At 40.0% G+C, this 24,075-nt stretch overlaps 1 protein-coding gene across 1 annotated transcript in view; it reads right to left on the reverse strand.

Moving 5' to 3' along the window:
* Positions 1-1,879: 1,879 nt before the first annotated feature.
* Positions 1,880-24,075, reverse strand: part of LOC149204346 (protein S-acyltransferase 8-like) — a 142,755-nt gene continuing 120,559 nt past the window's right edge. Inside the window, exon 6 of the mRNA XM_089394692.1 lies at positions 1,880-2,894. Coding sequence (XP_089250818.1) covers positions 2,334-2,894 — 561 coding nt within the window. The 3' untranslated portion in view covers positions 1,880-2,333. The remainder of the gene's footprint in view (positions 2,895-24,075) is intronic.

The raw sequence follows: 24,075 nt of genomic DNA on the forward strand, positions 1-24,075 counted from the left end.
TGAGAATCTCACTCGTCCCTTTCGAAAGATAAATTAGCACTTGGAGATAAACAAATCTGAGTCTCCAAATTCAGTGTACATGTTAACTGCTTCATGACTCGTCCTGATTTCTAGGAACTCATGCATGCTAAGGAAGACTTGAGCGATGTCTATTTTGACTAAGGCACCAGTCAAGATGACCTTTACTCGCTACTTTTCAACACCTATTAGCTTACTTATTGAAGGAAACTGATCAACGATATGTAGACCGAATGACTATTTTGTCAACATAAGGATGATATGATAGACAAGATGGAAAATTTAGTTAATATTGCTGTAGAATTTACTTATAGCAGAACTTGTGGAAACTGTGTTAAATTTACTGTTATCTTTTAAACCTCCTGAAGACTTTACTATAACGAGTAGCTCTGGCTCCTAGGTTATTCAGAGTGGGATTTAGAAGCTTACTGCAAAGTAAAAAAAAAAAAATATGTAATTATAATCACTATATCCCTCTGTATAATGGTATAAAAACATTTCACATACCAAGAAAAGGTGTTAAAAATGATGAAATGGATGTTGAAGTGATCCGTAATTACTAATTTCCAACCGGCTCTAACAATTTAAAGATGTAAGAGTGAATTGCATAATCATTTCCCATTCCTTGAAAAGAACCAAGTAGTTTAATAGAGAGATCTTCAGAGGTATAGGAATCGCTTGTAGATTTTGTTATTCAATGAACAGAGTAAGAAATTGTACCTCAAATTGTGTATTGGTGTTTTCTCAGTAATGTAAGTGGAATCTCTGCATACAGTATAAAGTCTTCAATGTCTTGAAATATTTATTAACAAATATGCCCATGGAATTGGGTAAGACTTTGTATAGGTCCTAACACGTCAATACTATCAAACATTGCTGTTCAGATTTCACCCTCAAACAGACAAATGAAACCTTTAATGATTCTCGTTTTACCTGGATGCTTGATTGTCATAAACGATATACATATGTCATCAAAGATCTTGAAGTTTGGCTTGTCTGTGATGCCCAACTCACTTAGCACCTGTAAATAAATTTGTGAAAAAAAATGCCTTTGGTGCACAGCATTTACATTGAGATCCAGCTTAAGATGTACAACAAAGGTTAAGTAAACATTAATAATGAAGATCACCACATAAATGTCAATGCATACAAATCCATTTATATTAGATGATATTGTCTGGTTAAGAACAATTGTAACTGTACACTTGAATAAGTGAATTGTTCCTTTTAATGGGTTATTGGGACATTATGATGCTTTTATAAAGTACCTTCAACGAAAGCTGCCAAATTAGAATTACTCGGAATCTTGATCCAGAGCCAAGATTATATGATCATCATATAAAAATTATATAATCATCCAAAACTGCTGCTTAGAACAGAAAAGCATTCTTACCACCATATATTATTATTAACTGTCCAGCTCCCCAGACAGGTGAACAATTACCAAAGGTTGAGTTGCCATAGAATCCAAATGGACGAGGTAAATTGACTATTAAACCTCAAATATATTTTAATTATTATTTATTTTGATTTAATTTAATTTGACTTTGGATGCCACTTTACTGCTTGCTTCTAGTAAAGTAGTTAAACAAGACATAAAATGGGCCTAATCAGATATTGTCAGACATGATTTGTTACTTGTTAGGAGGCAATCCTACACTAACTTTATGTTTTTATCTTAATGCTCTAGTTTCTTCTGCCATAGGACTTCACATCAGCAAATTAAGGAGATTAAAGCCTGCTTCTAGAAGCAACCAAGTCTTCACATGTACATATTGCAGATAATGATTAGGATTTAAAAGATCGCATACTGGATGCCAAATAGGATATTAAGCAGCACATAAAGAGGCAAACAGAAACGGAACCAGAATTACAATTTGAAATTTAAACAGGACCTTGATGAAATTATTCCAACAAAGAGCCTCTGAAAAGGCATCCTCCACAACAAATATAATCATATATTCTGCTTCTGCAGTCGTTATCATGCATCTCTGATCAAAACCCCAATAATTCTCCTAACGCTAGATGTAGCTCAACAATCACTCATTTTTCTTTTTCACACATTTCAAAAGCTTTTACAGAAGAATCATCTCTGTCGAATCAGCAATATCATAGTAAAAAATCAAAAATACATATACATCAGGAAAAACATAGAGAGAAACAATGATACTGGTTATGTTGACTGCCATGTGAAATATTAAAAGGGTACAAATGGCTTGACTGAGCAAAATCCAGCAGCTGAGTGATCTTGTAGATCTCATTTAACCTGCTCAAGAACCATTTTTAACTAGAAAATGGATCTCAAACATAAATACCTATTTGTTTACCCTTTCTGGTGGGATATTGCGTCCATTAAATCGGCCACTCTCCCTAGCCCCTGAATCCATTGCAAGTAAATCAGGCGAGATTTCCCAGCTTTCACTTTTTCTACCCCAACTAGACTGTCTGGGATGAGCTCCACTTCTTGTATCACTGACATCTACGTGAAGTGGCATCCCTAAAGCACGTGTAAAAGCTTCTTGATAAGCATCTTGACTGTCATCTTTAATGTCCAAACCAATATCATGACCATTTTTAAGTTGACTCTGCAATTCATCTTTGGATTCCAGCTCCAGATCATGTTCTCCAGTTGATGTTCCACCGGTTTCCACATCAGAACCAATTTTGGTGCGGAAATTTCCTGGGTCATCTTGATAGTCTGTATTTGAATGAATATCCACCACGTGTCTTGATGCATCCCGCTCAACTTTGGCTCGGAAGTCGGTCTTAGAGGCTGGTATCTTTGTGCATAAAATTTCACGAAAGTTCCTTACTGCCCCTAGATTGTAAGGATTAATTCTATTTTCGGATCTGTACCGGAAATTCTCATACGTAGTCTGCAAATCATATAAGCAATGAAAAATCCTTAAGGATAGTTAAATATGAACAATGTAATCATCTTGTCAAGCATGCAGTTTGCATTTAATTTCATCTGCATTTTGTAGTAATTATGATACAAGTTATTGCATGAAAAAATTACGAAGTAGCAACTTTCATCTTTGAATTGGCCAGTTATATCAGTGAAATAGAAAAGTGTATATTTTCGATTGGATCCGATAATGCCTATATAAATCATACATTGCACTTAGTTTCGGGGAGGTGGGAACATGGAGCCTGAGATCGCAAAAAGAAACTTTTTAAGCAATCATGATTTGGATACAGATTCATCATATTTTTGAAAAGACGGGATCCAGATCACAGTACAAATAATATAAAAATATTTTTATATATTTTAAAAATAAAACTTACATAAAAAATTAGTATACAATAATTAAATAAAATAATTGATGTATAATGCTTATAAATAATAAGCAAACCAAAACATATAAAGATACTATACATACATTATAATATAATTCCAGTTACTTAAAGAATAAGTGTATAGTTAACGTTATGCGATAAAGTTATATCAACAATCCACATTGAGAGCTCTCCAGCCCACCAGTAGGGAAGCGATGTTCTATTCATTTTGACTCAGTAAAATTACCTGAAAATAAATATAAATATAAATATAAATTATAATTATTAATAACACATTTAATAATTATATTTATAATTTTGATTTTATAATTATAATTATAATTAATTAACCAGCATAGATCCATTTTAAATACAGATCTAACATGAGCTCAAAAGGATCCAATTTCTTCACATGCAATTTTTTTTATGAGCCAATATTATTTAAATATTTTGTATAGTTATTTAATTTTTTTATTTTTAGATTTTTTTTTTAAATTTTACTTTGGCCGACATGAGCAAAATTTCAACTTTGATGACGAACGGGCACCCTTACACATCAAACTGGGTTGTAGAACACATCATACTGGGTTGTAAAATGAGCCTCTCGGCTCAATAATTAAACCAGCCTAGATCCATCTTAACTCCGGATCTACCACCAAGAGGAATCAAATCTCCTGAGGTGCAAACCTCTTTTAGAGTGAAATGAGACTTGATCACCCTCAACGCTTGATAGATCTAGAGTTAAAATGAATCTAAGCTAGTCAACATTATAACTATAGCTTTTAGTTTGTCGGGTTAATCAACAACAATATATAAGATGAGGACTGTTAATATAACTATATCATAGTGCAATTATAATTATATACAACTGTAAGTATATACAACAAAGATCATGGTGCATATATAACAATATATAGGTGAAATCGTCTAATTTTATTATTTTAAATATCTCTACAGCAAACAACACCACATCTCCGAGCCCCTCCTCTCTTTCAGTAAACCCTATCCCTTGTCTTTCAAATCAATAAGCTCCAGCATATTATGATTGTTACTGCTGCCATGGATTCTGTTTAGACTATTCATGATTGCAGTTAGTATCAGAGGTGACCTCAAAATCCAAAGGTTCAACAAGTGAACGAATGACGGTAGGATCATTATTGCAGTCAGTTTTGGCAGTTTTTCAATCCTCTAAGTTTGGAGTGAATCTGGATCTTAAGGTGGACGGATCCAATATAACACGCACATATAGAGAGAGAATTATTAAGACAAATGCATAAAAGCCTAGAACAATGAAAATGTTAAATACACAAAATAAATTGAAGGCATTCAGCTATAAATAATTTATAAACATGAGCATACATTATATAAATTACAGATTATAATCAACAATTGTATTGAACAATTTGTTGATTTTTGTGTAGCATGGGCAGGTATTGCCAAGAGGCCTCCTAAGTTGTCCTAGAAGAGTTATGGAAAACAAAATAAGATAAAATTTTGTTTTTGGGTTTCATGTAGGCTCAAAAGAAGCAAGTCTGCCCCACCATGAAAGGGTGTTGTTGATTTTTCAAGAGTCCTCTAGTCCGATAATTGCTTCTTATGAATTTGATTAGATTGATCTTTTCTTTCATTTATTGCTCATCATAAAGCAATTATTCAAAGAACTTCAACAATAAAACAATATGCCAGTAGGATCATGAAGAGACAGCCACACAAGGGCACAAGAGCTTATAGAGAGAGCAACAAGGGGCTGAAAAACCCACATGGGGAAAACCCAGCAACTTTTTCAATAGAGAAATTCTTTGGTTCAACAGAGATACATCTTAGTCAAACACTAGGTCAAACCTGGTCCATCCTCCTCGTCAAGTCATCTGCCCACATAATAGTTTAGGCCTTCTACCTTCCATAAATTTGTTCCTGTAATCCTATAGTACATCAGAGGTTTGGCCTTCCTCGTCATATGTGCGAGAGCCAAGAACAAGATTAAATCCATAAGAGTGAGGGCTAATCAAGAGAGACTTCTCATCTTCGTCCTTTTAGTTTTGTCCATCCTTCGCATTATCAACAGAAAACATACTTTCTTGGACGAGTAATCTGAATTGCCATTGGAGGATGTCGAATCACTCTTATTTATATCTTTCTTGCTGGCCAAATGGGTACCTCTTAGAGGTTGGGCTGACTTGACTAGGAGGAGGCCGACTTCATCTTTGGGAGCCTAAAATTCATCTTTTACAAATTCAATTTTTTCTCTTTTACAACCGACATGAAGAACATGTCTTTTAATATATTCTTTCTTACCCAAGCATGAAGAACATACTTACAAAATACATTAAACGCTAAAATATATATTATAAACATTGACCATAGTTACAAAATTCAACACTCCTTAACTAGGGAGGTATTCATAATGACTATCTAGATGTTCTCGTGTTGACAAATTTCTCTAAGAAAAGGTTATAACAATTCATCATCAGTATCAGCGTCATCTATAGCTTAGTCAACAACTCTGACATATAGCATCATTGTTAATTTTTGGATAACAATGGTATGTTCTATGCTTAGAGCAATTTTACTTCAATTTCTTTATTAGCCCAATATCAATATCCAGTTTAGCAATCACACTAAGTTGCACGAAACGCCGAAACGTTTCAGAGTTTCCAAAACATGTACGTTTAGAAACGTCACCTCCCAAAAATGGAAACATTGGTCGAAACGTTAGCTGAAACATCATATATGTATATATAAAAAAAATATGTATAAATAAATAAGTGAATAACACATTATCTTTGCAAGAAAAAGGGGAAAAAGGCCCATAGATGACAATTTAGAAGGGAAAACAAGTCTATATTAACTCTCATAGATGATTACATGATGGTCGAGTTTCGGCCAAGTTTCAGAGGTTCGGGTACAGGTACGGCCCGAAACGCCGAGTTCCTAGAAGTTTCGTGCAACATAGCAATCACATCATCATCATAGTAAAATGCAGATAGAACATAAACAATAACAGTAGAAGACAAGCCAAGACAAGAGGACACAAGATATGGCACTAGCCAGGGACAAACCCCAATGTGGGGAACCCTTGATCAATTCTTCTTATAATTCTTCAAAATTTCAGCAGAGAGAGAGAGTACAATATACAATATTCACTTGCCCAATCACAGTGAAATCTGATCAGTCAAACAACAAAAACAGAAAGGCCTAACCAGAAAGTCAACGCTGATCAACAGGGCAGAATTTGACCTCCAAAACAGCTCGGTCAAACCCAGTTAACTTGACCTCCAACAGCAAGTCAAATCAGCCCAAAAACCATCCGAAAATATCTAGTCAAGCCTGGTCAACAAAACTCAACACATCAGCGAGCCCTAGCACAGTCAACAGAGGTCAAACAGCCTCGGATTTCATGCCTAGAACTGCGGCCTACCCAAACAGAAATACCCCACACAAAACCACAGTCAAAGATGGTCAATTCTGAACAAAACAGCCTTCTGCAATTTTCGGTCAATGCAAGGACATAAAAAGTACAATCATTTCTTCACGCGTGTGGAGAGAGAGCAGGGTCAAAAATCCATACCCAGTTAAGAAGAAAGAGATGTGTGAGTGAGTGAAGTGTCTAAATGAGGAGGAGGCACCTTGTATTTATATGCAAACGTTGAGGATGAATAGACGTCATTGTTGGGTTTCTGAGCCTGCATGAGTTTGTTGGCCAACCTTGACAATTTGTCCATAATCAAAACAAATTCATAATTCCATTTGTACATGTCATAATGGGATGATCTTTAGATCAATCCTACACCTCTCGGAGAGAGGAATCCAATAAAAATATGAATTGCCTCATATGAGCTGTCCAAGGTGAAGTTTGGCCCTAGTTGCCAAAATTAACACTCCCTCTCAACAAGGGAGAGCTTCACCTACCAAATTGTCTGACAATTTGTACCATCCATGTCTTTGCTCTGCTGAACCATGAAGAAAGAAGAAATGATTGAGAATGTATCATATCATTCTCCACTGACCCGAAGTCAGTCTCCAATAATAGAGAGTGTGTCATACACTCTTAACCGACCCGAAGTCAGTTCCCATTGATCCCAGATCAATATCAACATCCTAGCATAGGGAGTACGGTAGTACACGATACGTTCATCGGTAGTACTATGGTCCCTATCCTCATTTCCCTACTCATTGGCCAGATGAGAGGTACTTCCCATAAGTCCCGGACTACATGGGTAGGATGTGCCAGCAAGAGAAGGTGAACCACTCATCCTACCCATATGCCATAGGGGAAGGTAAACCACTCAACCTATGCATATGTCACCATGAGGTATCACAGGGGAAGGTAAACCACCCACCTGTACACAACGCACCACTAGGAGAAGGTGAACCACTCACCCTATGGTCGCTCATTGCTCCAAGAAGTACCCCAAGCCCCCCAGAGCTCCTAGAGCTCAACATCCATCTCATATGGGACCCACATAAGAGGGTCTCTCCACAACTCCAAGTCGTTCACGGAAGGTTAAGAATTTGACCTTCCCCAAGGGCTTCATAAGAATATCGGCGACCTAATCATCATTCCCAATGTGTTGGAGCCTTATTGCTCCCTGTTGTACCATATCCTGAATAAAGTGGTACCTGATATCAATATGCTTGGAGCGGTCATGAAACACGAGATTCTTTGAAAGATGAATCCCACTCTGGTTGTTGCAGAAGATCACGGTGGTATCCAACATATGTCCAAATAGCTCACTAAAGAGCTTCCTCAACCAAACAACTTCACTGGAGGCCATACTAGCAGCAATGTATTCAACCTCAACAGTGCTTAATGCAACCGACTTCTGCTTCCTACTCATCCATGATATCGAAGCAGAACCTACAGAGAAGCAACATCCAGATGTGCTTTTACGATCCACCACACTACCAGCCCAGTCTGCATCAGAGTAACCATTGAACCTCACATTCCCGGCAGTGTATCTCAGTTCATAAGTGATTGTACCACAGAAATATCTCAAGAGATTCTTGGCAACAATCCAATCTATGTGTTGAGGCTTGACAATAAACTGACTCAATGTGTTCACTTCAAAACATATGTCCAGACGGGAGTTCACCAAGAACATCAAGGCCCCCACGAGTTGCCGATACTCAGAAGGATTTCCCAAATCCAGCCTAGCAACACTTCTACATAACTTCTTGAAGTGAAGTTCCATCGGAGTAGTCATGGACTTGCAGTCCACCATCCCAAATCTTTCAAGTATCTTTACAATATATTTTCCTTGAGAAAGGAAAATTTCACCTGGCTTTTGTCAGACCTCCAACCCTAGGAAGTAATGCATCAATCCTAGGTCCTTCATCTCAAATTCAGAAGCCAACTCCCTCTTATATTAATGAATAAGAGGGTTCACACCTGTCAAAAAGAGATCGTCCACATTAAGTACCAAGATGAGAGGTCTATCATTCTCAACCTTAAAATAAAGGTTCGGATCAACTTCACTTATTGTAAATCCCAACTTCATTAGATAGCTATCAATCCTCTCATACCAAGCCTGGGGTGCTTGTTTCAACCCATAGAGGGCTTTCTTCAACTTGCATACATGTGTTTGACGATCTTGAACTTCGAACCCCTTAGGTTGTTCTACATAGACTTCCTCCTTAAGTCAACCATGCAAGAAGGAAATCTTGACATCCATCTGTTGTAGATTCCATCCTTGCGAGGCAGCAAGGGCAATAATTGAATGGATGATGGTGTAGAGGGCAACTGATGCAAATATCTTGTCATAATCTACACCTTCCTTTTCAAAGAAGCCTCGAGCAACAAATCTAGCCTTGAACTTTTCAGCACTTCTATGAGCTCCATGTTTGATCTTGTAGAGCCATTTCGAGGTGACAACGGATTTGTCCTTGGCTTTAGGGACCACATCCCAGACATCATTCTTCATAATCGATTCATACTCTTTGTTCATTGCATCCTTCCAAACTTGGTGCTTTGCAGCTTCTTCGAATGTGCAAGGGTCATATTGAACAATGGTGTTGATTGCAGTTAAGTACCCTTGGTACCTATTCGGCTTCTTACTTTCACGAAATGTCCCCCTAGGTGCAACATGTCTCTCGGCATCTTCAAGCATCTCCCTAAACCATGAGGGTCTCCTTTTTGAGGAGGATGGCTCATGAGGGGGTGATCAATGGGATTCATTGGCCCTTCAACATCGGGAATCGGTTCATCCTGCGGTTCTCCCTGCTTTCCTGAATCTGCTTCTTTGTCCTTCCTTGGAAGAGGAAGGTTACTAATCTTCCCAAGGGCAACATCCTCATCAAAGGTGACATCATGACTTATCTCCACTTCTCTTTGGCTAGACACAGATTCTATATGCCTTAGAAGTTTCAACCCACAAATGTTCCTTTCTTCCTAGAAGCATCCAATTTGCTTCTCTTTTCTTTCGGCACATGAAAATATACGGGACTACCAAAAATTCTGAAGTGAGAAACATCAGGTTTCTTACCGGTGAAAACTTATCGAGAGTTTTGGAGTCCAACGCTTGATGAGGGCATCTATTTTGAACATACACAGCGGTGTTTGCAGCCTCATCCCATAAGAACTTCGGAAGGATTTGTTCATGAAGCATGGCACGAGTGGCTTCCACGATAGAACAATTCTTCCTTTTAGCAACACCGTTTTTCTCAGGAGTATATGCAGTAGTAGTCTCCCTCTTAATGCCAATTTCTCTACAATAGTTATTGAACTCATTTGATTCATATTTGGTTCCATTATCGGTCCTCAATATTTTGATCTTCTTCCCGGTTTGATTTTCGACCAAAGCTTTGAAAGAACGGAACCATGAGAATACTTCGTCCTTCTTCTTTAAGAAATATATCCAAGTCTTGCGAGAGAAATCATCCATAAAGATAGCATAATATAAATATCCTCCGAATGAGTTCACAAGCATAATACCAGATAGATCAAAATGAACCAATTGCAATATGTCAGTAGTCTTGCTATCACTTGAGGGGAATGGCCCCTTTGTATGCTTTCCTTTAGCACACCCCTGACAAACACCTTCATGTTCTACTTTAAATTCGAGCATACCTGTCACCATCTTCCTCACATCGGGTAGAGCCTTATAATGTAGATGAGCAAACCTCCAGTGCCATAATTTGGATTGAAGTGATATGTCGCAAGACATAGCTCCCAATGGGCTTCCTCCAACTTGATATAGGTTATCAACCCTGAAGCCAAGTGTAAATGCATCTTTGAAATTTTTATTCCACACACGTACCTTTCCATCAATAAATGCCACCTTCAATCCTTTTTCCTCCATCGCCAAGATAGATACCAAGTTCTTTAGATCGGGTACATATAATTCTTCTTGTAGATGAATGGTGTTACCTTGATTCAATTGAAGAGTACATTCCCAACTCCCTTCACGGGATTGGTGGCATTGTCTCCAAGGATAATTTCCAAAGTTGTATCCTTTTCAATCAAATTTGAAAGAGATTCCTTATACCCAGTGAAGTGGCTTGAGGCACCGCTATCAATCAACCAATTTCCCAAAGTGTCCGAAGGAGATGCAGTGGAGAGGGCAGATATAAGATAAAATTATTTTTGCTTGTTATCAACAACATTTGATTCATCATACCTGGTGTTTCTTGATTTCTTGGGAGGGCAACCACTTCCTTGATGAGGAGCGGGAGCATTCCTTTATCCTCGGTTGTTGAATCTTCCATTTCTTTGGTTGTTGTTGCCCCTGAAATTGTTGTTGTTGTGGTTGTCATCAATGAGGTGTATCCCTTCTATTAGGACACTCCCTAGCATAGTGGCCAAACTTGTTGCAAATGAAGCATCTTCCCTTCTTTCCATTTTTGAAACCTGACCTTCCTTGACATTGCTTGTTTGAACCTGCATTGTTCTTCTTTTAGCATGAGCAGAGAATGCAATAGGATCATTCCTATTTGAAGGCATATCTAGTTCCATCATCCTTGTTTCTTCTTGAGAACATCTAGTCAGCAGTTCTTCAAAACCTGGAATCCTGTCGTTGTTAAGAATAGTAGTGTTGAACACGTGCCATTCACGAGGGAGTCCTCCAAGCGCAATGAGAGTAAACTCCCTATCAGCAATAGCTTCTCCAATTGAAAGAAGATCATTTTTTATCTCAATAATCCTCACGAAGTAGGATTGAATATCTTCATTTCTTCCCTTCTTTATATCCTTCAGCTTGTTCTTGAGGAAAAGAATTTAGTTTGCATTGCTAGATTTGAACATGCCAACCAACCTATCATATATCTCTTTTGATGTGTTCAAATCGGAGATGTAAGCAACTAAATGCTTATGAATAGAATCCCTGATGATCTTCTTGGCTTTGACTTCACCCTTCTTGTACTTTGTCTTAGCAGCAGCTGGTGCATTTGAAGGAGGTTCTGAAATCTTTCCCTGCACATAATCCATAACATCTTTGCTCTTCTAAAGTCAAATCAAGAGACATCTTCCATGCATGATAATCAGAGTTATCATGAAGCTTGTCATCAGACTTGAAGTAGGATGTGGAGGCCATTGAATCTTGTCCTTGATCAGTGATTGCTCTTCTCACTCTTGCTTGGGCTTTGTCTTCACCTCAGCTCTGATACCATGTTAATTTTTGGATAACAATGGTATGTTGTATGCTTAGAGCAATTTTACTTCAATTTCTTTATTAGCCCAATATCAATATCCAGTTTAGCAATCACATCATCATCATAGTAAAATGCAGATAGAACATAAACAATAACAATACAAGACAAGCCAAGACAAGAGGACACAAGATATGGCACTAGCAAGGGACAAACCCCAATGTGGGGAAACCCTCGATCAATTCTTCTTATAATTCTTCAAAAGTTCAGCAGAAAGAAAGAGTACAATATACAATATTCACTTACCCAATCACAGTGAAATCTGATCAGTCAAATAGCAAAAACAGAAAGCCCTAACCAGAAAGTCAACGTTCGTCAACAGCGCAGATTTTGACCTCCAAAATAGCTCGGTCAAACTCGGTCAACTTGGCCTCCAACAACAAATCAAATCAGCCAAAAATAGTCTGAAAATATCCAGTCAAACATGGTCAACGAAAGTCAATGTAGCAACAAGCCCTAGCATAGTCAACTTTGGTCAAATAGCCTCGGATTTCGTGCCCAGAACTACGGCCTGCCCAAACAGAAATACCCCACACAAAACCGCAGTCAAATATGGTCAACATTGGTCAAAACAGCCTTCTGCAATTTTCGGTCAACGCAAGGACAGAAAAAGTACAGTGCTTTCTTCACACGTGTGGAGAGAGAGAAGCCTCAGAAATCCATACCCAATCAAGAAGAGAGAGATGTGTGAGTGAGTGAAGTGTCCAAATGAGGAGGAGGCACCTTGTATTTATATGCAAACATTGAGGATGAATAGACGTGATTGTTGGGCTTCTGAGCCTACATGAGTTTGTTGGCCGACCTTGACAATTTGTCCATAATCAAAATAAATTCATAATTCCATTTGTACATGTCAGAATGGGATGATCTTTAGATCAATCCTACACCTCTCGGAGAGAGGAATCCAATAAAAATATTCGCTGCCTCATATGAGTTGTTCAAGGTGAAGTTTGGCCCTAGTTGCCAAAATTAACAATCATCTATAGCTTAGTCAACAACTCTGACATATAGCATCATCATTCAGTTACCATAATCTAGTCATCCATTGCCAACTGTGACATGTGGTAAATCATCAACATCAACAAGTTTCCCCAACTGGTCGGTACTACTAACCCATCTTGGTCAATACTCCAAGCAAATGGCATAATATTTAGCATCAACTAGTAATCATAACTCTGGTCAGTACAACTGACCCGTAATCTTAGTTGGTACTCTTGACCTAGACTAGTCTTGGTTCACCATCCTGGTCAATCTTTTTGACTCGTGGCGAAGCTCCAAAGGCCACACTCTACATGACCAATTGGGCCCAATGCTAAATTAGCTCCTCATCTTGTCTGGAGAGATTGAGCTTGATGCTAAAAGCCACACACTCAACTGAGTGATCTTGGATCTAGGACCATTCTCTACAATTGCTCAACATCCTTGACATAGGGAGAATGATTGTTCATGTTGTTATCATATCAACACTTTCTCTCATTGAGAAATATATAGGACCATTCTCCATAAGAATGGTTGTCCACTAATGTTGTTGTCTCATCACTCCTTATTGAGAGAGACATGCTTAATCACTTCAAGCTTGTTCTGGGACAATCTGCTTGGTGATACTGGAGCCATACTGCTCTCTTCCTACACCATGTCTTAGTACTAGGTCTCGAGGTGCCTTGCCTGTCATCATGCTATCATATGCACCTACCTGATCAAACAATCTTGCAATCAGCTTCCGAAGCCATATCGTTTCAATACAAGCTTCACTAGCTGCGATATACTTTGCTTCTACAATGTTGAATGTGACAGATTTATGCTTCCTGCTTATCCAAGAAATCATAGCAAAGCACAAACTGAAGCATCCTCCTGAAGTACTCTTACTGTAATCTGCACTCCTTGCCTAGTCAGAATATGTATATCCCTGCAGTTGTACATCATTGTTTGAGTCATATCTCAAACCATAACTGACTGTGCCTGACCAACTGTACTATGATGGTTCTTTTGTTAGTTTTTGTAGCATTGGATGTGTTCTAGTCTTGAAATTTTGTGGAGAGACTACAATACATGAGATCTCCAAAACTCGGAAATCATTTCTGGAAATTCTGCCTAGAAATGACTTAATTAGATTATTAACGAGTTTTTAAATATTTTGTAAGTCTAAACTTAGGGAATATGATTAATTAATCAGAATTAATTAGGTCAAGGCGTGAATGTATTAGAAATTCACATGGATCGACTCCAAGATTATCCTAGCCATCAATTATGTTTTAATATTGGCCATCGGTGCTCCAACAAAGGATTATAAGAGGAGGTCAATGTGGTGATGGAGAAGACACTTAAGCAGTTTGATTTCATGAGCAGACTGGTTTCCAAAGTAGCAGTAGTCAATTGTCGGAGAGAGCGTTAGTGAGATCGAAGTAGTGAGAGGGGCAGAGATAGTGAAGCCAAAGGAAGGATTCTAGATCTGGTGAGTGCATTTGCAGAGAGGCAAAAGAGCCACAGAAAGGCTGACGCTGGGGCAACGCAGTAGCCTCTAGACGCAAAGTCGATTTGCTGGGAGAGATTGACGTTTTTAGTTCCAGAGGTCGGGAAGGAGTCCCAGAGTGCCAGAGAAGTGTCTTTCTGGTCAACAAAAGGCATAACAACTTCATCAAAGTCCAATCTGAGGCTAGACATCCATCCAGCTACGCAAAGCAGTCCAGAGGCTGACACAGAGGCTCAAAGGGCTGAAATTTTGAAGGCACTTTGTGTCGAGAGATTGCCTGTGGGGTGAGGAAAATTCCTTTCCAGATTTTTGCCAGTATTTCTCTGTAGGATAGCCAATTTCAGCATCCAGTTGTACTCAAATTATTTCACTGTTGCATAATAATAAAACCCTCAGCTGCTACACCGATTTACCCACGTTGGGTTTTTCCAGGGACTTTTGTCCAAAAATAACTATTTTATTTTATGTGTGCTAGCATTTCTTCCAACGTTTATTCTTCCGTAGTTTTATTTGTGTAGGTTGCAGTGTGATTTATTCAGTATTTGTTGTAGCAAACAGTAAATAAATTGTTAAATTAAATTAACAATTAGGAGAATAATTTCTAGTTGCTGCAATAGGATTCCGGTTTTGGAATTTTCACATGGTACCAAAGCGCAGTTGATCGGCCGGAGAACTTAGAGGCGAAGAGAGAACAAATTTCGCTGCCCATTATGGGCAGCAGGCCGAAATTCCCAAGGGCAACGCAGTCACTTTGCCAAGAGGTCGAGTTACTTGAGGAGATTCGATTTTTCTGAGTGGGGCAGAAAAATTTGATCTCTCCAGATCGAGTGATTCCATAGGCATAGGGAGCAACTCAATATTTTTTGTAGAGCAAATCTCTAACTAGACGTAGTGGTTTTGCAGCAGTTTGCTAGAGCAAAGATAGCATCGGGTGGAAGGAAGAAGAGCACACACTAAGGGAACATTTTCCTCAGGGAACTTCTAGTCTCAAGAAGTTCAATTTTTTCCCCGCAGATCAACAGTCATTGTAAGCATATTTTCTCACTCCACAAGGGAGTGTGAATAGCTGAGCAGAAGGAAAAGAGAAGATTTTCGACATTTGTTGAGATGGCCACTGCTAGGCTTCGTGATCAAGACAGGTTGGATGGAGCTTCCAACTATGTCATCTAGAAGGCAAGGATGTCCTTCCTTCTAGATGAGTTTGGCCCGAAGATGTATATTGATGCAATGGTAATAGTTCCCCAGGACGCAGACCATCTGAAAGAGTATAGAAAGGAGATGGCACGGGTGAAGAGGTTGATCCTAGACGGAGTCCGGGATCATATTGTTTCACACATAGCTGGCAAAGATATTGCCTCCGTCTAGGATCAAATTGTTTCACACATAGCTAGCAAAGATACTGCCAAAGATATGTGGGAGACTCTCTCCACGCTATACCAGAGTACTTCTGAGCAGCGAAAGATGTAATTAGACGAGAAGTTGAGATGCAGAAGGGGGAAGGCATAGACCCCTTCCTCACCAGGATTTAGGAGGTCTGGGACCAGTTGTCAATTGTTGAGGCAGTGCCTCAACCCACAAAGCTAGTGTGATTGGCACTAAACAACATCTTCGAGGAGTGGCTAGTATTCGTCCAAAGTATTTTTGGTAGAGATACCTTTCCAAGGTGGGACAGGATGTGGGTCAATTTCCAGCAGGAGGAGTTGAGACGAGCTTTATTAAAGAGCTCCATTAGTGGCAGCAGCATCGGATCGAAACAAGTGAAGGAGGAGGAGAATGTGGCCCTCGCATCTAAGGGTCCCAGTCAAGGACAGGGTGAGCAGAGAAAGAAGAAGAAGGACTTGTCTAAGGTCAAGTTCTTCAGATGTGGTGAGCTCAGTCACTATAGTACCCAGTGTCCCTTCAGGGAGAAAGACAACTAGGAGGAGAAGGACCAACAGGCAACTTCAGCAGAGATCGATAGGCTTTCCTCCAGGCTGGAAGAAGACTTCACCATGTTGCTGATATACCACCAAGAGTGAGGTGAGGAGTATAGCCAGACATCAGCAGCGTGAAAGGAGATGATGCAGAGACAAGGTGTTGCTACAAGGTGTGCAGTAGCACTAGAACACATTCCTCGCTAAGAGGGAGTGTTAATTTTTGTAGCATTGGATATGTTCTAGCCTTGAAATTTTGTGGAGAGACTAGAATGCATGAGATCTCCAAAACCCATAAATCATTTTTGGAAATTCTGCCTTGCAATGAATTAATTAGATTATTAACCAGTTTTTAAAAATTTTCTAAGTCTAAACTTAGGAAATATAATTAATTAATCAAAATTAATTAATTTAAGGAGTGAATGATCTAGAAACTACCACGGATCGACTTCAAGATGATCCTAGCCATTGATTATGTTTTAATCTTGGTCGTTGGTGCTCCAACATAGGATTATAAGAGAAGGTCGATGTGGTGATGGAGAAGACACTTGTGCAATTTGATTTCATGAGCAGATCGATTTCCAGAGTAGCAATAGTCACTTGCTGGAGAGAGAGCTAGTGAAATCGAAGTAGTGAGAGAGGGGCAAAGACACTGAAGCCAGAGGAAGGATTCTAGGTCCGGTTAGTGCATTTCCAAAGAGGCAGAAGAGCCACAATAAGATTGACATTGGGGCAACGCAGTGGCCTCTAGAGGCAAAGTCGATTTGCTGGGAGAGATTGACATTTTCAGTACCAGAGGTCGAGAAGGAGTCCGAGAGTATCGGAGAAGCGTCTTTCTGGTCAGCAGAAGGCAAAACGACTTTATCAAGTCCAATCTGAGGCTAGACATCCATCCAACTATGCAGAGGCTAAAAGGGTCGAAATTCTTAAGGCAAGTTGTGTCTGGAGATTGCCTGTGGGGTGAGGAAAATTCCTCTCCAGATTTTTGCCAGTATTTCTTTGTAGGGTTCCCAGTTTCGACATCCAATTGTACTCAGATTATTTCACTGTTGCATAATAATAAAACCCTCAATTGTTGCACCGGTTTTCCCAGGTTGGATTTTTCCGAGGACTTTTGTCCAAAAATAACAGAGTTATTTTAGGTGTGTATGAGCATTTCTTCCAGCGTTTATTATGCCGCAGATTTACTTGTGTAGGTTGCAGTATGATTTATTCAGTATTTGTTGTAGAAAACAATAAATAAATTGTTAAATTAAATTAACAATTAGGAGAATAATTTCCAATTGCTGCAATAGGATTCTGGTTTTGGAATTTTCACATCTTTAACACATGTAGAGCCACATATCTTGGTTCAACCATGAACTAATTTGCTTCCTTCGCTTGATCCCTCATCTTGGCTACTTTCAACTTACCCTACCTGGGTGTTATTTCTGAAGCAGATTTTGTTGTGGGAACCCTGGTTGCTCCCTCTACCACGGATGCTATTAAACTGCATCGGTTATCTAGTCAAAATCCTTCACTTTGAATACAGAGATCAAGTCCCTCTGAAGCTCAAGCAAGGGATCTTGAGGAAGCCTTAACTGCTCCCTCTTAAACAAATCTTTTCGGTCAATGTTGCTCCCTCTGACACATGGTTTCTTCTGTTGTCATCAGAAAACAACTCATATAGGACCAACCTTGATCCATAAAGTCTAAGGAGCCTATACAAAGCCTTCATACAAGACTTCTTCATGTACCTCACAAACTTGAGGTAGCTTTCATATACACTGTGTTGTCGCACAAAGTGTCCAGGCACCACGACAACGTTCACAGTAAGGGTTGTCACTCTAATCCTTGCTCACTCCGTTTAGGCTTTCTCCTAGACAAGCCAAGAGGGGTAGTCCCTATGGTGAATAAATGAGGATAGCCTGTGGAACACAGGCTCTAGGAGACTTAAGGATGAACAACTTGATGAATGTAAAACAAGTCCTGGTTAACTGAGATTGATAGATCAAACAATTAAGACAAATACAACCTCAAGATAGAAATGATTTTAGACCAGTACCTTAATATTCAATTAACCATACACTAAATGAAAACAAGTTATCCAGAGCAAATTTATAAATGTCATGAAAGTGACAATCATGAACGATTAAATGTAAATGCTCAAAACTTTATCATGCAAGATATTCTAGAAATTAAATACCATGAAGAGCTATGAAATTTAATTGCTAAGCAATATATGATTCTAGAATTAAAATTATTTTCTTCAATAACCCAAATCTAGAAATTATCTTTTTTCTATAGTTAATCTTTAGATATGATTCTAAACATTAATCGTGTTTGACAATAGAGAAATCAATACCACAAAATTCTTTCTTTAAAATTTTACACTTGACACAAAAAGACACCAGGGAACTTCATATTAGAATTTAATTATCCCTTAGGTAAATTTTTAATGTGCTAAGCATATGAAGAAAATTCAATTGACAAATTTTTAATTAAATTTTTTAATGTGACCAAAAATAAAAAATCAAAAGACTTTAATTAAATTTAAAATTTTAATGGGTCGTAGGTCACATTAAATTTAATTTTTCAAATGTGAAAGCATAAATTCTCAGTTCGATTTAATTCCTTAGTAATCTCACAGTCACAAAAAATGCAAATTTTTCAATTTTTTTTAGCTTTTTAAATATTTTTTAAATGAAATCAAAATAAAATGAAAAAAATCAAAACATACAAATTAAAGTCATGAAACAAAAAAAAAAATTTCTTTACTTGATTTTAATGAAAGGGAATGATTGGATGCCTCGCTCTGCTCAGTACGAGACAACCCTAATCCCTGCATACTCCTGGTTTTCCAAGCTCACGTCGCGGTGCACCTTCTGACCTCCTTCCCATGGATGCACCTTCGGGAGGGTGGGATCCTCCCCCCCTCCTTTCAACGCTTCTGCCTCTGACATTTTCAAGCCTGCAGTACCTCTGTCCCCTCCTGGCAGTTTCCCAGAAACAGATCAGGGATCCAAACTAGTCAATAATGAAGCTGACCCCTCAGCAGCACGTGAAGCGGATGACAAAGACAAAGGCGTGAACCAAAAGACTCCAACGTCACAGCCAAAGGCGACCTCGGCAACATGCATCCTAAAAGGCTGCAGAACGAATCAAAGTTGACCTCCCCAGTCATCGAATCAACAACGAAATCCAATTTATGCAGGGCCACGCGCTCATAGGCAAATTCCTAGGATTTTGGCCAACTGAAAAGGCTCTGTGGGGCTGGATCGCTTCAAAATGGAAGCCCAAAGGACAAGTCACTCTGCAGCTTGGTGCCAAAGGCTTCTTCACGGCCATTTTCCACTGCATGGAGGAAAAATCTCGCATATTTGAAGGCGGCCCATACTTCTTTAACTCCTCAGGTCTATACCTTCGTGATTGGAAAGCTAGGTTTAACCCAGATAAGGAAGATTTCAGTTGGGCTCTAGTATGGATACGTATGTACTCCCTTCCTGTGGAATACTGGAAAGAGGAAACGCTAGCGGACATCGGCAACAGATTGGGGGTTTTCATCAAAGTTGCTGAGGAAACCAAAACCTGTAGATACACCTCATACGCCAGGATCTGTGTCCAGATGCACTTGACCAAAGCTCTTGCAGACTCGGTAAGTCTCTTTCATGATGATTTTGAATGGATCCAACCATTAGATTACGAGCATATCCCTTTTCGTTGTCGGAAATGCCATGAACATGGCCATCTCTTCCGAGATTGTCCTCTGAATACCCAGCCCAAAACCTCTGCTAATGAATCTAGCAAAGACTCTGAAGGATTCATTAAAGTCCCTAATCGCCGGAGGCATGCAAAGAAAAATCCTGCAGCCCCAGAAAGCCCCAAAAAGCCTGATTCCCAGAACAGATTCATTTTACTCTCCTCTCTTGATCCCTCAGAGAATCAAAGCTCTGATCCTCAGGAGATCCCCTCCCCACCCTCATCCTCCCAGATTATCAAAGCTTCTCGGCCATCCTCCGCATCCGATCCATCCAGCCTACTAATATCCTCTGACTCGGAAAAACCTGTTCCAGGTACTGGCTTACATCCCTCTACCTCGGAGAAAACTGTTCCAGAGTCAGGCCAGCAGTCCTCTGCAATGGAGCTAGATGCTGCTCTAGCCCTCAGTCTGCATGACAACGCATCCATGGAAGATCAAAGTACCCCCACAATTATGGATGAGGATCTAGAGAATGTCAGTTTGGATGGTCTGGATATCCTCAAATTGGAAACAGCTTGCAAACAGAGAGAATACAATTCAATACCCCCATGGCAAATCGACAGGCTGGAAGGAGTTCTTACCAAAGCTCAGCACAATAAAGGTCTAGGTATACAAGCAAGAAGCCCCTGGGATGGAAAAAAAATTCTAAAAGAAACAAAGAAAAGAGGGCGCAAAACAGATTTGCAAAGGACCATTATCGTAAGAGAAATACTTATGGAATCCGGGCGATCCCCTAAGTTGACAAAGTTCTACAAACCCAAACCCCACAGTTCCCCATGAAGCTCATCTCTTGGAATGTGAGAGGGCTCAATAGCCCCTCAAAACACAGAATGTTAAAAAACTTGATCCAGCAAGAAAAACCATCATTAGTTTTTCTTCAAGAAACGAAAAGTAATAACACTGCTATAGAAAGAATCCTCAATAAGGTCTGGTCAGGCAGCTGCTCAGTTTCAGTAGATGCCTCTGGGGCTTCCAGAGGACTGGCTATCATGTGGAACCCGCAGGTTCTCACTCTTCAAGACTTTCATGCCACCCATTTCCTCATCCAAGCATCCTTCCATCTCATCGGCACAAACATTCATGGGCATCTCTCAAATGTATATTTTCCGCAAAATTTACAGCAAAAATTGGAACTATTGGATACTCTCACCATTCTCAATTCTAACAGGCAGTTCCCCCTCTGGATTGGTGGCAGCGATTTCAACATCATAACGACGATGGAGGAGAAACACGGCGGCAGAACAAGGTTAGAAGGTGATAGTAGCGGCCTCAAAGAATTTATTCAAAGTAATCAATTAATGGATATTCAGACTTCCAATGGAGTATATACCTGGACCAATAAGCGTAGGGGTACTCAGCATATCGCTTCCAGGCTAGATCGGTTCCTCATCTCGGACAATGCCATACACCTGGGAGGGGACTTTCATGCTTCCATATTGCCCCAAGGAGGATCAGATCACTGGCCCATTATGTTACAATGGTCACGGCCAGGTACAAGATGCAACAGACCTTTTCGATTTGAAGCCTTCTGGTTCTCAAATCCTAACTTCAAGGCAGTGGTTAGCGAGGCCTAGCAATCCTTTATCCCACCTGAAGGAGCCAAAATGTTCCAATTCCAACATAAATTAAAAAACCTAAAACAAGTTCTCCAAGTTTGGAACCACACTCAGTTTGGCAACATTTTTGAGAATCGCAAACAGTTGGAACAGCAAATGAGCTCACTTCAACAGACTATCATCTTGGAGGGTAGGACAGAAGAGCAGGCGCATCAGGAGCAGACCCTTTGGACTAAAATTGAGGCTTGCAGGCAGCAAGAAGAAATCCTATGGCGTCAAAAGTCCAGAATCCAGTGGCTCAAGGAAGGGGAGAAGAATACAAAATTCTTCCATAGATCCGCCATCCAAAGAAGAATGCACAACAACATTGCATTCATCAACAATCAACAAGGGGAAAGATTAGAAGTGCATGAAGACATGGAAAAGGAATTTAAAGATTACTTTCAGGAAATTCTCAGGGAGCCTCCAGGAAGCAGAGATCAAGCAATTAGAACCATCACGCAGCACATTCCTAAAATCATAACGGAGGACCATAACAATAAACTGCTCCAATCTATTTCACTACAGGAAGTAGAAGCTGCGATGGCCCAACTCAAGGATGGCAAGGCACCTGGTCCTGATGGTTTCACCGCCAATTTCTTTCATGAGTTTTGGGAGCTCATCAAGACAGAGGTATGGGAATTAGTGGAGGAATCAAGATCTATGCACTGGATTCTCCCCTCCCTAAATGCCACTTTCTTAGCGCTAGTACCTAAAGGGGATGAACCAAATACGCCCGACAAATACAGGTCGATTGCATTATGCAACGTCATCTACAAGCTCATCTCCAAAGTACTAGCAAATAGGCTCAAATCTCTCCTTCCTCTTCTCATCTCGCCGGAGCAGACTGGATACGTAGAAGGGTGTCAGATAATGGACGACATCATTCTTTCAAATGAAGTAATCCACTCTCTAAAGCTTCTGAAAAAACCAGGTATGATTCTAAAGCTTGATCTCTCTAAAGCTTTTGACAAACTCAGCTGGAACTATATTCATCAGATGTTATTGGCATTTGGCTTCAATTCCACTTGGACAAGATGGATCATGAATCTCATCTCCTCTCCCTGTTTCTCGGTCTTGCTTAATGGTTCCCCCTCATCGCCCTTCCGCCCCTCACGTGGTATTCGTCAAGGGGATCCCCTATCCCCCTTCCTTTTTGTCCTCATGGCAGAAGGGCTCAGTCGTTTGCTCCACTCTGCCATTTCTTCTCAAGCTTTAAAAGGCATTTCTCTCCTTGGTCTTCATCCCTTATCCCACCAACAGTTTGTAGATGATACTATGTTATTTGGCCACCGCTCCTCTCAAGAGGCTAAAGCCTACAAAAATTTTCTCTCTCTCTTCTCTGAAGCCTCTGGTACCTCTATCAATGCCTCCAAATCCCAACTCTTCTTTTTTAATACCCCTGCTACCACTCAAAGGAACATCGCTCGTATTATGGGATTCTCTACAGCAGTGCTTCCATCTAAATACCTGGGGGCTCCTTTGTTGGACTCTGCCATAAAGCACGCTTCCTGGAGGACTCTTCTAGACAAATTGGATTCAAGGCTCTCGTCCTGGACTTTCTGCTCTCTCAATATGGCCGGCAGACTCATCTTGATCAAATCTGTTCTCCAGGCCATGCCACTGTATCTATTTTCTATCCTGGCAGCGCCAAAATGGGTCCTCAAAGCAATCCGCAATCTTCAGAGAAATTTTCTGTGGGGATCTTCTGGTCTCAACAGGAAATGGGCTCTTGTCAAATGGAAGGAGGTCTGCCAGCCAAAATCAGAGGGTGGGCTCGGATTAAGGGATCCTCTCCAAAGCAACAACACAATGGGAGCTCGTATATGGTGGAATTGGATCTCCAAACCACAAATACCCTGGGCGCAGCTATGGCAAGAAAAATATGCCCCAGGAAGTCAATGGAGCGACCTCATAAGAATTAGCACTACAACCCCAGGCTCTTTGATTTGGAATGCCGCAAAGCTTCATAGCGCCTTTATTCAAGAGCATAGCTTCTGGGAAATTCATTCAGGTACCATAGCTAGGTTCTGGGAGGACTCATGGCAACAACTCCCAAAACTAGCCGCTCTGTTCCACAAGCCAATCTGGCAGGCTTCTATGTAGCAAGAAAATCTCACCCATGTTCATCAATTCTGGCAGCAGCAGACGCTCCAAGATTTTCAACTTTGGAAACCCGCTAGCACCTAGCATGCCAATTGGCAAGGGGAAACCTATACCGAGATCGATCAGGAGTTAAATCAAAGAAGAATCAAATATTGAAACCAGCAGGACAAACTGCGTTGGGGACATACGCCAAGGGTAATGTACTAATGTTTACCACCAAGGAAGCTTACCAGCTTCTCTACTCAGCTTCCCAGACAGACTAGGATCAGATATGGGAAAGGGTCTGGCAACCAGGAATATGGTCCAAGGTCT

This window comes from Pinus tabuliformis, chromosome 1_2 (genome assembly GCF_031772625.1).
Source record: "Pinus tabuliformis cultivar Carrire ecotype Pingquan chromosome 1_2, CPIR1, whole genome shotgun sequence".
NCBI classification, from domain to species: domain Eukaryota; kingdom Viridiplantae; phylum Streptophyta; class Pinopsida; order Pinales; family Pinaceae; genus Pinus; species Pinus tabuliformis.